Source organism: Rhinolophus ferrumequinum, chromosome 2 (assembly GCF_004115265.2).
Source record: "Rhinolophus ferrumequinum isolate MPI-CBG mRhiFer1 chromosome 2, mRhiFer1_v1.p, whole genome shotgun sequence".
NCBI classification, from domain to species: domain Eukaryota; kingdom Metazoa; phylum Chordata; class Mammalia; order Chiroptera; family Rhinolophidae; genus Rhinolophus; species Rhinolophus ferrumequinum.
In genome coordinates this window covers 96,240,440-96,257,071 of record NC_046285.1, presented here as the reverse complement: position 1 = coordinate 96,257,071, position 16,632 = coordinate 96,240,440, and the positions used below count along the sequence as shown (strand labels likewise).

The window sequence follows — 16,632 nt, the reverse complement described above, 5'->3', positions numbered from 1 at the left end:
ATAAGGTAGGAAGAAAGTTGTTTTTTCTCTGACAAGCTGCACAAAGGAAGGCTCTGAGATGGAGCAAAGTTCATTGCACAATGGTCTATGAGTAGTCATGGGTCTGTGAGGAGAGGTAAGCAATTCTTAACTAGGTCAAGATAATAAAGGAGCTGCATTTTCATTGAGCTTCCCTCTGATGGTACTCTGTTGGATGCTTTGAAGCATTGTCTTTTTTAAGTCTTTACAACTAGGTGAAGCTAGTATGAATTTTTGCAAAGGGAACTTGGAGAAGTTAAGTAACTTGCCCCGAGTTCCCCAGCTAATCAAAGACAGAGCCAAGATTCAAATCCATATCATCTGATTCTAAAATCAAATTCTTCCTAATACACCATGCTCGCATGTTAAAACTGGGTAACAATTAAAATTTAACTGTGTTGTCGAAAGGCATCTTGTTTACAATGCAAGGTTTATGACTAAAATTTGTTTGTGAAAACTAATGAAGTGCCTATTAGCAATAGTTTTTTTTTAATTTTTAAGTGCAATATGTGATTTTTTTTGATTAGGCCCATAAAAGCACATTGACTTATGATTTTATTAAATCCTCCAGTTTTATTTGAAAACTTCATATTTTCCATACAGCTTTCTGAACCACAAATTGGTTCTGTCACATGTTGCCATGTGATATGCCTTGTAAAAGTCAAGGCATCATTGATATCTGAGAATAACAGAAAAAGAAGTATTTTTAGCTTGATGAAAAATGAGAAAAATAGTGTACTGAAGAGAAGGACATCCAGGAAGAAGGTTTCAAGGGAGAAGACTCGTTGTGACTGGAGACAAAGGACTTTAAAACATGCCCCACCATCTAACAGTTAAGTTTAATATCAGTAAAAGTCACCAACGTTTATGGTAAAAAGTCAACGAACAGTCACACACAAGTAAATCCAAAATGGAAATCTGAGAACATAGGGCCATCCTGGGACCCATTAATCCACTGGTCAACGAGTAGAATGGGTTTCTGAAGGGCTGTGAAGTTCAGTGAAAGCAAGAAAATTAGAAGCATTTAACCAAACTAGCAAAATGAGAAGACTTCACACACTTTCTAGACATTCCCGTTGCTCTGAACCCTGATGGCCATTAGAATAGGACCCCAAATGGTAGAAACTGCACAGAAAAGCTGGTGGTTTCTTTTGTTTTTACTCATGATGACAGCACTTCCCAGCCATGTGATTTTGACTTTCCGGAGAGACTGCTCTGTGCTAGATGACGCACAGAAACTGGGAAATAGGATACTGGAAGCTAGGACAGAGGTTTTTATCTTTCTAACTGAACCCAGCAGCAGATACAAGTTGGGTCAATTTGGGCAACTCAGGCTTCAAACATGTCACTGAGTTAGTGAGAAGTCAGGATTTTAATGCTGATTAATATTTTTCTTTATCTTTTTTTTTTTTAATTTCTTAGCTTGAGATGTCCTCTCCTCATGACCCATGCAAAGTCCAGTATGAGGATTTAAAATGGGAGCAATTAGCCCACACCACTTCATTGTCTTTCTCATGACCTTATCCATGAGAATGCCGTTGTGGTCAAGGGCAAAGAATATGAGGCAGACCTGGCTCTGAATTCCTCCAGTGCATCTTACTGGCTGCGGGATACTACTTCCCTTCATTAAAATAGGGACAACCCTACTTATCTTATGCGCCTGCTGTAGGCATCAAGTGAGATGCATACCACTGACATTTGTCAATATAGCTCATGTAATTTTGTAAAGTTAGCAACAGGACTCTCATGCAAATGTAAAGTAAGTATGTGCCAAAAACACACTTAACTTCCTAACGATGGAACCAGCAAAACAGTAAAACTTGTTCAAAGAAGGATTAGAGGAACCGTGATTATATAGTCCACCAAGAAAGGCTAAACTGAAATAAATATACTGAGTTAGAGACAAAACTGATTATCACCCCTCAGAGCAATAAAACCATAACCTTTGAGGTTATCTTTTGTACCAGACATGAATTATTTGCATCTCTATCAGACAAAAATTTACAAGTTAACATAGAATTTCATAATCTTGACTCTAAACAATAGAAAATAATAAAACATAATAGAGTAATCCCCTGGAGAATTAAATCATCATTGGGTGGGCCTGTAAGACAATGATCCCATATATCCTTGAAAGGATATGCAGTCATGTTTTTTATTTCCAAATTTTAGATAATTTGCTCATAAGTGCTCTCTTATATCATAAATAATCTCCAAATGTTATTTATATTACAAAAAGTCTGGTGTCATTGTGTTTGGACCTAATTAATTTACGTGGGTGCAGTAAGAGGGGCTAATTAACCCCATAAGCCTTTTCTGAGGGGTCCTGCAAATTCAGAGCTACTGTTTTAAGCAGCTACCAAGGCCAGAAAATTAACTTCTATATAGAAATTCCAAAATGAATCTCTGATTGAATTTTCAAAAGCCTTTCTTGTTCCAGAAATATTCGTGTGGCTCTTATTGGTGTATTAGTTTCTTTTGCTGCTTAAATGATTTACCACAAACTTAGTGGTTTAAAACAACACAAATGTATCCTCTTATGATTCTGAGTTCAGAAGTCCTACCGTGTTTCCACCAAAATAAGACCGGGTCTTATATTAATTTTTGCTCCAAATGACACGTTAGGGCTTATGTTCAGGGGATGTCATCCTGAAAAAGCATGCTAGGGCTTGTTTTCCGGTTAGGTCTTGTTTTCGGGGAAACACGGTACACAGGTCTCAATGGGCTAAAATCAGGGTAGGGCAGGGTTGGTTCCTTCTGGAGATTCTAGGGGAAAATCAGTTTCCTTGCCTTTTCTAGCTTCTAGAGGCCTCCTGTTATCCTTGCCTTGTGGACCCTTTCTTACATCTTCAAAGCCATCAATGCAGCATCTTTCAATCTCTTTCTCTCTGGCCCTCTGCTTTTGTTTGCCTGACTTCTCCTGGGTCCCTCTTATAAAGCTCCTTATGATTATATTGGGCGTACCCTGATCATTGGGTATGAGCTCCCCATTTTAAGATCCTTGACTTGATCGTTTCTACAAAGTCCCTTTTGCCACATTCAAGGTTCTGGGGATTAGGACAAGGACATTTAGGGGTAGCAGGGCATTATTCACCCTATCACACGTGGGTAAGAAGCTAGAGCCAAGAAACTCATCTGCACAGTAGTCTTTTAGTACCTATACATTTTGGTGAATTTCTATTTGAGGTGACCCACATCCTGACCTACCAGGAAATGACATTCCTTGCCACTTATAAGTCTAGGATTCTGAAAACAATAGAACAAATAACAGACCAGTGCCCTGAGAGGGCTTTCTGAACCTTGGTTCTACACATGAAGGACAATTGTTTTTTGCAGTGGATTTAATACACCTGATTAAATGAGATTTGTTCTCAGATACGGCGATCTTGGTATGACTTTATTTACAAAACCAGTTTATCCAACCACATCCTGATAAAATCAGAAGACAATTTTTTGTTATCTTATGCAAATAGCCACTTTGCTATAAAAACCTGTGAGTTGTTACTGGATTCTAAAGGGTCAGGGCGAATAAGTTGCTATATAAGAATGTGTCATTGATAGGCTACTACATTGATGATTAAAGATACAGAAAGTATATTTTCACTCCCTTAATAGAACAGTTAAAACCACGGCAGCAATGCTCAAATCCACATAACCACAATTATATTTCCCTCTACCATTTGTTTAATCCTACTTAAGTCTTACCCATCTGGATGTTGGGTCAACACTCTGCTTTCACAAGGTCTTCTATCTACTAGAAAGAGTCCTGGAAGTCCTGATTATTGCTCTCGTGTAATCACAGTTGTCGAAGTGATGTCGCTTTTAGCTCCATAGCCTGTACCAATGACTCTACCTCTTAAAGTGCCGGTAGGTAAGACTAAAGCCCCATGAGGCTTTGAGACTGCCATTCTTAGACAAAGGCCCAGTTGACTGCCTATGGGTTACAGCAAAACCTTCAGACAAACATGAGAATAAAGCTGAAACCACATATTGATGCTGAGAAGGGAAGTGTATCTGATCTGATTATATAGAAGGTAAATTATAAACCTTTATGTCTTCTTGTTAAGAGCAGACTAAATACTCCAAGAACAATTGTCATTTTAAAAGAGAGAAAATAAAACTTTAACATTCATATAGAATTTGACATAAAAGGATTCACAAAACTTAACATACATCTCTTATTAATAAACCCATCAAAACTGAGCAAACTTTGGCAAATTTCTGACACATTTCTTTGCTTTTATTCAGACTCATCATGTGCAGATGTTATACTCCAAAGTACACAAAATTCATTCCCTCAAACCTTCTAAACAATGCATACTCATGTTTTTTTCATCCTGTATACTTTTTTTTATAATTTGGTATGTATTCTGTCATTACCTTATAAACAATAATATAGCCCATTACGTTGTACACATGAGAATGAATAACACAGCCCCCCAGAACGACATATATGCTTTGAACAAAATAAAAGTAGCAAAAATAAACATGTTAATTAGCATGAACAAAAGTTAGAGCTTCTCTACAATATATAAAAATAATAAGATACATAGACACACACACATACTTTTACTTATACGGTCACCAGTGAGTCAACATTATCTCTTATTGAGAAACTATCCAAATATCCCAAAATTATTCATCAAATAACTTGATTTAACATTAGTTCAAGGTCTTAAACTTCATAAGGAAATTGGGAATTATGTTCAAACTGATACATCAAAAAGCATAATTATCATTGATATAAAATTTGGTCAGAATTCTAATTCAATATAATTATATACATAATTTTACATCTTCTTTATTTTAATCATTATGTGTCAATGCTAGCTTATCTCTTAAGTCAACCAGCATAAAAAGTTTAGAAAATTCAAATTACTGAGCCTCTTTGTTAGGATACAAAAAGCAAATCTGTAAAAAGCCTGTGCACTTGAACTATAATTCATACTGATAAAAGTAGAGAAAGGACAATGTAATGGTCTTTTAGCTAATTTTAAGAAATCAATTAAATGTGGTTAAATATGCACTTTGGTTAGATGAACTTGGGTTTTTACTTAAAAATGCTTCTAAACTAACAATTTCTATGAGTTTTGTTTTTGTTTTTTTTTTTTAAGGTAGCACATAAAATATATTAAAGTGTCTGTTTATATAATGAGAATCCTGGGAATATTAATATAAGCAATCAAATATGTAAACCAATAAAAACAAAGGTTCTTTCATTTGTAAGGTTTTATCATCTAATCTATAATATTTTCGGGAGGGAGGAATAAAATCTCACACTCACAAAATGAGGTGGAGAGGCTTTTCTCGTTTCCAGGCATTAGGAGGACACCATCACTGAGGATTGCAGCCGCAGTTCCATTACCTTAGCCATGGGCTGAAAGTAAACATGGAATACAAAAGCTATGAGGACTGAATTCAAAGGGTACTTCCCCTTACCCGTGGACCTGAGACACAAAGGAAAAGTCTAGCAAACCAGATTTTCAGTTATCTCTCACTCTACAGACAGAGAATTACGTTATCTTCATCTACCTGACAGATCACAACATAATCAGAGCAAAATGTCAGATTGCTAATCATTGATGCCATCAGGAGCAACGTGTGCGATTCAGATTCACATAAACACAGCGTACTTGCCTGACAATGTTTTGGAGACTAGACTAGCATTCAAATGCCAACCAGTCCCTAGAGCTGGTCATGGCCCAAACCAGGAGCAGCTGAGACACAAAGTGCTCACCTGACTGTGCCGTAGAGATGGAAAAATGGGCTGAACTCAGACATGAATCTACCGGTCTCTGCACCCAGTTTGGGGAAAGAAATAGTTCAAACTATGAGGTAGGCAAGGTATTTTCAGATTGCCTGACTTGAGTGAAAATCAGAATCAAAACACAGCATTAGAAGAAAAGAAATGGAAAGAAAAAAACAACAGAAACAGAGAGTCAGCAAAGGTGAATTCTATTACTGCTTGGGATTTGCTCCAGGATTGGCAAAAAACATTTTAAAAGATGTTTCTGAGCTTGAATGACCCATAAAGTTGGCTCTGGCAGGTGAATCTACTTAGGAATCTTGGTAGGACCATCGCCCAGTCAGAGTACAATTTTAAAATAGTTATAAATGTGACTTTAACATGGACAAAAAGTAAGCAAGTATCGAAAATGTATGTAACTCTGAGGGAACAGGCAAGATGGCATTGTCCCAAGGAGATCTGGAGAAACAATGGTTCTAGAGGCCACCAGAAAAATCCAAACTTATTAATGAATGACAGGGCAATACAATTATAATTTGGGGGTTATCTTTTCTATTAGATAGAGATCATTTATATCTTACAGATTTACATTTTATAGAGCAATAAATTAAATTATTAGATACATTTCCCTAGAGGATCAAATCATCCTTACATGAGCCTGCTAGACAACGGCCACAATGACAAAGAAAGGCCATGCAGTCTTTTAAATATGTTTCCTTTATTTTCAAGTTTTGATAAGTTTGCATAACACATAGAACAATCATTTAAACACGATGCCCCCTCTCCCCTTGTTCTAATACCCAAGGAAGCTAACCTTTGGGTTTGCCATGAAACTTCTATTTATAAAATTCTTACAAGAAAGCATAGATATGAATACATAAATGAAGAAACGCTAGAAACTCAGAAAAGCACATTCTTTCTTACTCTCAAAAAAAAATTCTGTCCTTCAATAGGAAAAAATGTATAGCCTATGGCAAATGAGAATGCCCGTGTCAGGTGAATTCTAGGAATGAGCTATATGTTCTTTTAAATATTTAAGTCCCCTTTAGGAAAAAATATAAATACAAGCAATCATTTTAACTAAATGAAGGTAAAAGTTGACTATTATTAGAGGCTAGGGTTAAGTGCTAGGTACTTACTTCCTCAACATATAATATATATACAATATACGTACAATATATTGTATAGTATATATACATATATAATATATATATATGTAAATACCGGGGGTGCCAAAAAAATGTATGCAAGTGGACACATTGGTCAACGTTGCTCAAGCAGTAGTTCACCATAATCAGAAGTGTCTGGACGCTGATGGTAACCACTTTGAGTACCTCTTGTAATTGCAGGAGTCAAATGTGACTTATATTCATCTTTTGTTATCAGTATATATGGAGTACTGCAAGTTTAATAGTTTTTTCCTTAAAATGTGTATACATTTTTTGACACCCTCTGTATATATATATGTTTTATTTGGACAAAAAATATCATCTTGAAAAAGAGGACATAAACAAGATATTAATAAAAACTTTTGTTTTTCTTCTTTTATCTCTTGATTTCTGTCTCTTGGCCATCAGATAATGTGTCTGCTAAGAGAAAAGGAAAAGTCACACCATTTGACTCATTGTTATTAAGCAGTTGCTGTCAAGAGGTCTAATGCAGGGTAGAAATTAAAGCTATTTCCTAAAATAAAGACAATAGTTTAAGTATTGTTTTTAGTTAAGTATACTATAATTGTCTCCTGTGCCAATACTTCTACATAAGGCAAGCAAATTATAATTATGACTAATATAATTATATATAATTATCTAAATTACATATGGTTCAGCCTTGTACCAGCAAGTGGATTCCTTATGGATCTTATTCACCATATCCAGGAATTAGTCATTGTCTATTCACCCTAATCAATAATTCATTTGTGATTAATAAATGTTTATCAACAATTAGTTTGCAAAAAAAGAAAAAGAACACATGCAGAAATGTTCACCTGGGGACAGGAAGCAGGAAGACACAGATAATTGTGGCAGTAAGGGAAACTTGACTTTGAAGGTCAAAAGATATTTCAATTCAATAAAGAACCAGTCAGGGAGTCTTTGTAGATATTTGAGGCAGGGAAGGAAGCATTGTTAGAGAATGAAAAAAAGAACGTTTTTGCCACTTGGATGAGCAGGGAGGAGAAGTGAGAAAAAGTGGGAATTACTCTGCACCAGTGATTGGAACACTAAATTAAAGAATAAAACCAATGCAACAGAATCCAAACAAAAGGACACAATAGACACACTTAGTGGAAATGAAATTGAATTTCTGAACTGGGTTTTAAGACCCTGCTATGAGCTATGTGCTACATCAAGAGATAAATGCTACCAATTCTGTATATTTTCAGAGCGCTCCATAAACTCCGGACAAGGTATCGAATTGACTCACAGCATGACCTCCATGAAGAAAAAGTTTCCTTTAGCCAAAAGCTTTCTGAAAATCCTATGGAACTTAACGAAGATAACTACTTCCTTCCAAACAGTTCAGGAGGAGGGTTAGAATGGCACATTTTTAGAAGCACAAAGAAGGAGCCTGAAAACTGGCTTAGTCCAAACCCCTAACACAACAAGAGATTTCCACTGAATCAAAGTCTTAGACAAATTGTTTCCACACTCAGCAGATGCTATAACCCTAATAGAATAGCTTATTTGACAACTCTCATTTAACCCATCAATCCATGAAGCTATCCTTGACTTGCAAAATAAATGACCAGAGTACAGAAAGGAGGACTAGCTTGTGCATATGATGGGAGGAAAGGATACTGAAGTGCCAAGGAGGTGTATGTACATATACACAAGACGATGTTCCCTACTTGCATTAGCTATTGATTTTTGTTTTTGGTCCTGGTCCAGAGAATGTGATTAGCTGTATCTCAGCAAGTGTAACAACGGGTGTTACTACGGACCTTAAAAATATGCCACCTCTTTTTGAAAGCTGGTGCTAGTGTTTGGCATTCTAATCTCCCTTGGCAGTGAACTGGAAGCCAAGCCCTGGGATCTGAAGAAGCATTTCTTCTTATATCACAGCACTTGAGCAACTCACATCTCACTTGGCCATATAGAAGGCTTAGATAAGAGTTGTAGGCTCTTCCTGTGTGGACATCATTTCCTGACATTAATTTGACTTAACTTCCAGCATTATGTACCACTGTCAGGACATCCATTCCACCTGAATGGTAGCCAGAAAATAAGTTTGGGTTAATTGTGTTGGTTCCTGACAATTAAGTCGATATCATAACCTATTGTTTATTTAAGAATTTCAGTGGCAATGCTTTCTTCAAGAAGCTCTGTCCATCCTGCCATGGAACTATTTTCATTAATATTGAATGGTGTGAAAATTTGTTAGAACAGGAAGGGACCATGCTGTCCCTCTGTTCACACGTGGGCATGGAAATACGTTTGCATAAATTTTGTTCTATGGGAGCTACCTACTACCCCACCCCCTGCTTACAATCTTTACCTTCTCTAAGTCATCTTCCCCAATTCTGCTGAAATCATTTCCTAACGCATATTTTCCGTGACACCCATAATCTTAAAATACTCCAGTGTTTCCCAAATGTCTATAGAGCAAAGTCCAAGCAAACTAGCATGATTTCCAAACATCTACAGAGCAAAATCAAGCAAACTAGCATGATTCATAACGCCACTACTTGCCTTCCCAGGCTCATTTCTCATCATTCCTTATATTGCATTGTGGATCCATGACAAACATAATTTATTCTGTATTTCATGCTCTTTCTCAGGCTGTGGATCTTTGCTTGGCCAACTTCTCATCCTTTGAGAGCTCAGGCTTTCTATTCTCCAGGAATCTATTGCTGACTCTTTCTTTCCCTGCAGTTGGGATAAGTACTTCTTCTCCATACTACTTTCTTCAATTACTGTGTGCAAATATTTATCCTCACATTTATGGGACTCCATTGAAATACATTAATGTGCTTGTTCTTACTATACTGTAAATTGCTAAGGGGTTATTTTCCCAGATATTTTCTGTCACAGAGAAGATGAGAACTAGGAGTGTCAATGGTGTATGTCCCAGTCTAAGGACAGAAGACCGATGTCTCAGCTCAAACAGGCAGAGAGCAAAATTTCCCTTTCTCTGCCTTTCTGTTCTATATATGCCCGCAATTGATTAGATGATGTACACTTTTACTGGGGAGGGAAATTTGCTGATTCAGACAGACATACACAAAGGAGATATTTAACCAGATATCTGAGCATCCTGTGACCCAGTCAAATTGACACAAAAAAATTAACCATCAAAACCTCAAATGTAAAGTCAAGGTTTAGACTAATCTCTAGATAGCACGGATCCATTATGTACTTTATGTGGTGGGGAAAATTGTATGAATGTGAAAATTGCATTTTGAGACAGTGAATCTGATGTTGATTTGCAGAGTCCTGACATGTGAGGTAATAAAAGCCAAACTCCAGAGCTAAGAATGTGGGGAAAGAAAATAAGAGGTAGTAGTAAAAATAATCATTGCTAAAATTTTAAAGGCTTTTAGTGTGTTAAGAATTATGTTAGGTGCCACAGAAATCTCCCCAAAATCCTGCATGAATCAAACACTGAAATCTGAGATAATCCAGGTTCAGGTTAAATAATTTGCCTGAAGTCACACTTCAGAGATTCAAAGCTAACTCTGTGATAAACTCAGACTCTTTCTGTTGCATTGCTGTATCTCTTGGCCAAATGGGTAAATAGTGCGATAAAACATAACTCTTCAGATCTTTTTCAGATCATACCCATGTCTGATGAATTTGGTAAAGTCAGGAGGGGAAAAAACAAACAAACAAAAACAGCTAAGTGTATACAAAGGGCCGAGTTCTCATGTATCTTCATTTGTAACTCAACTCAAAACAGACAAGGTTTCCAAAAATCACTTAAAGATTGAAGCTCAAGAGGCTCCAGGGCCATTAATTTTTATTTATTGAAACCCCCAAAGATGTCCAATGTGCGTTCTGCGAAAGCAGACTACCGTGATTTTTAGTTCCCAAAATGATGTTGATACATGTGGTAGTCTGAATAGTGGCTCCCTCAAAAGATATCCATGCCCTAATCCCTGAAACCTGTAAATGTTACCTTATATGGTAAAAAAGGACTTCGCACATATGATTAAATGAAGGATTTTTGAGATGGGGAGATTATGCTGGATTATCTCTGTGGGCCCTAAACGCCATCCCAAGTGTCCTCATAAGAGCAAGGTAGAGGGAGTTTACAAAGAAGAGGAGAAGGCCACGTGACCACAGAGGCAGAGACTAGAGTGATGCAGCCACAACACAAGATTGCTGGCAGCCACCAGAAGCAGGAAGAGACAAAAAATGGAACAGAGTCTCCCTGGAGCCTCCAGAGAGAGACGGCCCAGCTGACACTGATTTTGCCCAAGGATGCTGATTTTGGACTTTTGCTTCTGGCCTCCAAAACTGTGAGAGAACAAATTTCTGTTGTTTTAAACCACCAAGTTTATGATCATTTGTTACAGCAGCCACAGGAAACTAATATAATGGTCAGATGACATTGGAAGGCCTGAATGACCCTAAAAAGACACCCTAAAAATTCAATAATACATCACTGAATGATAGCCTTTTCACAGAGAAAAAAAAAATGAGGGCAGCGGGTACTTCCCCTGGGCAGTACTTCGAAAAGGTTTTGGATTGACCTTGGCAAACAGAATATGGGATGACGTCCCAGGCTTTGTTTACTCCCTGTGCAGGCTATTTTACAGTCACTTTCTTCCATCCTGCCCATTTTACTTGGTACTATTACAGATTTGACTGATGTTAAGATGTTGTAACTGACAAAATAAATGAGCACTAATAAAACAGTGAAGTGCTCTGCTATCGAGTTAGTGAACCACGGCGATGGTTTATAACCCCATGATGAAACCGAATAATTGGATACTGTGATGAATTTGAGGAATTACAATTTGGGTGGTGTTAGGATTATGATCAGCATTAAACAGTAATGCCGCGTTCCTTTTGTCCATAGGCTCGGTGGGATGGCTTGACTGGGCGTATCACCTTCAATAAAACCGATGGCTTGAGGAAGGATTTTGATCTGGACATTATTAGTCTCAAAGAGGAAGGAACTGAAAAGGTAACCTCCTCGATAATAAATTTAAAAGTAAAATAAAGAGCCCTGCTCAAGCATTTTAATTGCAAGTACAAGTAGAGGGATAAGAAAATGACTTGCTCAACGTGTTTATTTATGCCTGGTTTTCTAGAGCTCTCTCCCAGATCTGCAGATAGATGTTGACATGCTACATTCTGAAATTATACGTGTTTATTAATAGCAATGCTGATGGACAATTATAGTGCTTGGTTTATATAGCAAGCATGATTATATCGGTACATATATAAAACCCTATGGGTGGGTGTCATTAACCCCATTTCTCAAAGGTTTTAAGAAATTGAGTTTAAACTTAAAAAAATCAGAGGATGTCAATGATTTATCTTTGGAATGGTATCCAAGGGTTATTCAGAAATTAATTTTAATTGCACTCTATTTTGAGATTCGTGATAGAAAGACAAAATAAAAGTAGGACAGAAAAAGCTTACTGGAGCAGTCTAATTTTGCATCCTTAATTTTAGGAGGAAATGTGCCAAAAAATGTATTTTAATGTTGGGTTCTGAATTTAGGATTTATTTTAGGTGTAATTCTCACTCTCTCAAAGTTTAAAGTTCCACTTTAGTTGCTATTTAGAGCAATTAAACTGTAAAATATTTAGTTATGTAAAAATAGTAGAATTTGGCTTCTCCATATATTTTATTATACCAATTTTAGTATTCACAACTGTAATTTGGAATTAATTAACACTAGTGTGAAGATTTTGGCCTTAAGAATCTTAAAAAAAATAAAGATTTGAAACCCCCAAAATATTCATCTGAACATCAAAACTCTTTAATCTTTTTTTTTTTTTTTTTTTTTTTTGGTGTAGTGGACAAGAAGGTATGCTTAATATAAGAATGGCTTTGAGAACAGTTACTTATTTAGCTGAAGTATTTGGGTTGATTTTTAAAATGAGATAAAATTTCCATTTCTGTTTTGTTGCTTTTAACTGGGACACGTTTGTTTTTAGGTCCCAGCTATGCCTCATCCCCAAATAGCTTAATTAAACCAAACAAAGACTAATTAGGCTGAATGTAATAGAAGGTGACCGACCACTGGTGTTGAAATGTTTGGGAAACATAATTAGTTTACAGCATTGAGATACACATTATACATGCAGGTTTCCCATTTCAAAAATTTCTCTCCCCCCTCCCAGTACTTCTCCACTCTGATTTGCTTATTTTTTTTAAGAAAATGTCTGTTTCTCTGTGCCTGTCTCTTTCTCTCCCTCTCTACTTCTCATAATGTACAGAATGGGCGGGGGGAGGAAAGCTGTTAAGGAAACATCTTTTGGGCTCAGATGGGTGATGAAATAGACGAAGCTTTTGTTATGCTTTATGTTTCACCGCTAGTTATACATTGCAATATTATGCACACTCTATTGGTGTTTTTCCATCAAAGGCAAAATCAAATTAGATGAAAGTGTTTTCTCAATTTGTTTCTTATCTCTTCATCGTTTGCAATAACTTTTCTTTCTTCAGGTGACTTGGGCTCAATTCCTGAGAAGGCTGACTGGGCCTTAAGGCAATGGGGGAAGCCAACTCAGCTCCCTTAAGAGCCAAGGGAGGAAATGTCCAACCTTTTCATGTCAGCTTCTCCAGGGTCCACAAGGAAAATTTTTAGAAACAGCCCATTTTCTCCCTTTCACTCAAGTTTCTACTTCTTCGAAGTCCATACTCAAATAATAAGTCATCAAGCATGCTTTCTTCTCACTTAAGAATAATGTATGTGTGTGTGAGAGAGAAAGAGACAGAGAGAGAGAGAGAGAGAGAGAGAGAGAGAGAGAGAGAAGGAGTCTGTGTGTGCACTGACTGATTGGTTGGTTGATTGATTGATTTGCGTTATAAATGCCTTGAGCAGGTCTTCTTAAGGAATAATGAAGTGCCTTGAACTCTGCAGCATGGCCGTGCATAGTCAAAAGAACTTTAAATCATTTTTTTGGTGTGTGAAAGAAGTGAAAATCAAGTTCTGTGGGACCCAAGTACTTGGCTCGTCTGTTTACTGCACCTGTTCTCAGGCTTTATATGATTTATGATGCAAGATTCCAAGCAGTGGGTGGGGAGTGTAATACCGAGCACTCAAACATCATGTTACCTTTTGGGTTCCATGTTCCATTTTAATTAAGTGCTCTTTTTATTTTTCCCTCTGAAAACCAAGGCTGCTGGAGAAGTGTCTATACACTTATATAAAGTGTGGAAGAAGGTTTGTACTCGAACAAAAACTGCAGGAAATCTGGGGGTGGGGTGGGGAATGCCAAAGAAAAAGCCTGCCTCCTTCCAGTTTTTTCAGACCAGTAGCCCTCCAATTGCAGTTTAGAGGCGATATTCTATGTAAAGGGAGAGCCAGGGTGATTGAATGCTGTCTCTCCACAACATTACCTAAGCGTGAATTGAAAACAGGCTAGCTATGAATGAAATAATGATGGATTAAATATTTTCCCTGAGATTATTTTTGTTTCTCCCGGGCAGGATCAGTCTTTGTTAAAACTGAAGGCAGGTAACTGCAACAGAAGCAGACACTGGTATACTTATATTCCTTCCCAAATCACTAAATATTTTCCCTAAGGGGCATGAAAGCAACCATAGATTGGATCCATCAGACTAGTCAGAGAGTCTAAGACTCAGAAGGCTAGGACATCACCTTCAGAGTCATCACCACAAAATACGAGCCCTTTTCAGAAATTCCCTTTTCGTGTAAGCTATCTTTGTTTTGTGTGATATCTTTGTCGTATTTTCTTACAAATTGTTTTAGAACAACAGTTTCCAGAGGACAAATACATTAGAGACATTGGAAGGGAAATTAGATTAGCTTATAAATTATAACACCCACTATTTCATATTTTACAGTATCATGTTGCCAATGAATGTGCAAATTATATAAGCAAATGTTAGACATTAAAAACGTTTGGATGGGATAAATGTCCCAATGATATGCAAACATTGTCTCATTCTCTCGCTTCAAAGCTACTTGCTAAAATATCTACTGATTGACAGATGGACCTTAAATTACTTCAGGTTGTTCAATTTGAACAGTTTTGTCAGGTTTGCATTCATCTTTTGAATTATCAGTTAGATCACAGAAAGTATAAGTTTCTCCTGTAGTCAAAAAGTTAGTCTCTCTCTCTTGCTAACTACGACTCAGTAGAGGAGCTCAAAAAATGTCCTCCTTTTAAGTTTAACAAAACCCCCCAGATTTAATCACCTTGTTTTAATCTTCAATGAATCAGGCTATCAATGGCATGTAGAAGCCTATACTATTTCCTTGCTGCTAATAAAAAGATGAACCCCCCTGGCACCCATAAAGAATCTCGTTACCCTAATCCAGCTTGAGACTCCAGGCACTTTATGCGATGTCGAATTAATTCAAACCCGATATCCTAAGGGATGGATTCCAAGCTCTGAAATTATATGCAGGGGTGGGGAGTGTCCTTTATTTGTCACTAAACTGCAATGATCACCCCCACTTCCCAGAGATACAACTTCTTGGCTGTGCTTTTCCTCTATGCCTTTGTGTCCCTTCCTTCCTGCTGATCCACCATCACCCACGTTGTAAATTGTATATACTGTGGTGTGCTATTTGTGTTATGACTGCTCATCAACATTGTACAGTAGCCCAAGTGCTAGCACATGAGACCTATTCAGACCCAACAAACACATGTCCTTTCCCAACAAGACTCCATCTTAAAAGAAGATTCACCCACATCGCAGTCCAGTTCGAGAAGCTCTTCTCTGCACTCTGACTTTTTTTAGTATAGAATAGTCCTCCCTGAAGTTCTTTCCAAAAGAGTGGTGTAGCAATCTTCACAAAGTCCACTGCTAAAATAGGTGTTCATATGGCTCATCATACAGGAAAGAGATAAACCTTCCATTTTTTCTAGATATTTTATTTCCCTCGGCAATTTTTAGATTTTGAGTCTGTGTGAATCACTCTCTCAATTTGGAAGATAAATACTAGTCACTCTCTGAGTGTACTTTTGTTGCATCACCTTTTTTAAAAAGAATGTTTGCTTAATGTCACTTGGGCACTCACTGGAAACGCTTCCCCACGCTTGTCCTAGGTAACAAATGGCTGCTCCCTCATGCTCGTTTACAAAGTGCAAGTAGGCAGGACCAGACAATTTAGCTTTTGAGTGTTTCTCCCCACAAATAATTGATCCACCCTCCACCACTTCTCACTGGTAAATTACTGTTATGTGTTTTTACTATACATTTTGAAAATTGAGGTTCTACTTCCTGGAGGCGGTCCAGGACCAAAATGTTAAATGTCTTGGCATCCGGTTAAATCCATCCCTCCTCCTAATACATGGCTCATGAGACCTTGCTTCTTCAGAAATGCATTCAATTGCTGATGTTCATTTACTTCAATTAACAGGTAATAGTAGTTGACTACTTAGGTTTAAAACACACACACACACACACACACACACTTTTGTTTTGCTGATTAAAAGATCACTTTCCAGAAATAGCCTGACCTTGACCATATTTTGATACTCTTTTAGTCTAGATTTGAAGGAACTTTTGCTAAACAGATAGTAGGAATAAAACATTCTCCTTTTTCTGATCTTATGGAGGAAAATTCATAATGAATGGGACTCTGGGACTCAGTTGATTGGAAATGCAACAGCAATGATATCTAACCTCTGCATTTTTACTAGGGCTGGTAAAAGAAATAAAAGCCAGACATTAAGCTGCAGTATATTTGTGTATAATTTCAAGTTTGTATTTTTA

General features: G+C 37.1%; 1 protein-coding gene across 9 annotated transcripts in view; it reads left to right on the top strand.

The window, feature by feature from the left end:
* Nucleotides 1–16,632, top strand: part of GRIK1 (glutamate ionotropic receptor kainate type subunit 1) — a 352,370-nt gene that overhangs the window by 285,584 nt on the left and 50,154 nt on the right. For 7 of the 9 annotated variants that reach the window (XM_033087823.1, XM_033087809.1, XM_033087853.1 and 4 more), the window contains exons 8-9: nucleotides 11,786–11,893; nucleotides 14,063–14,107. In XM_033087823.1, coding sequence (XP_032943714.1) covers nucleotides 11,786–11,893; nucleotides 14,063–14,107 — 153 coding nt within the window. The remainder of the gene's footprint in view (nucleotides 1–11,785; nucleotides 11,894–14,062; nucleotides 14,108–16,632) is intronic. The other 2 variants (XM_033087845.1, XM_033087814.1) reach the window with 1 other exon arrangement.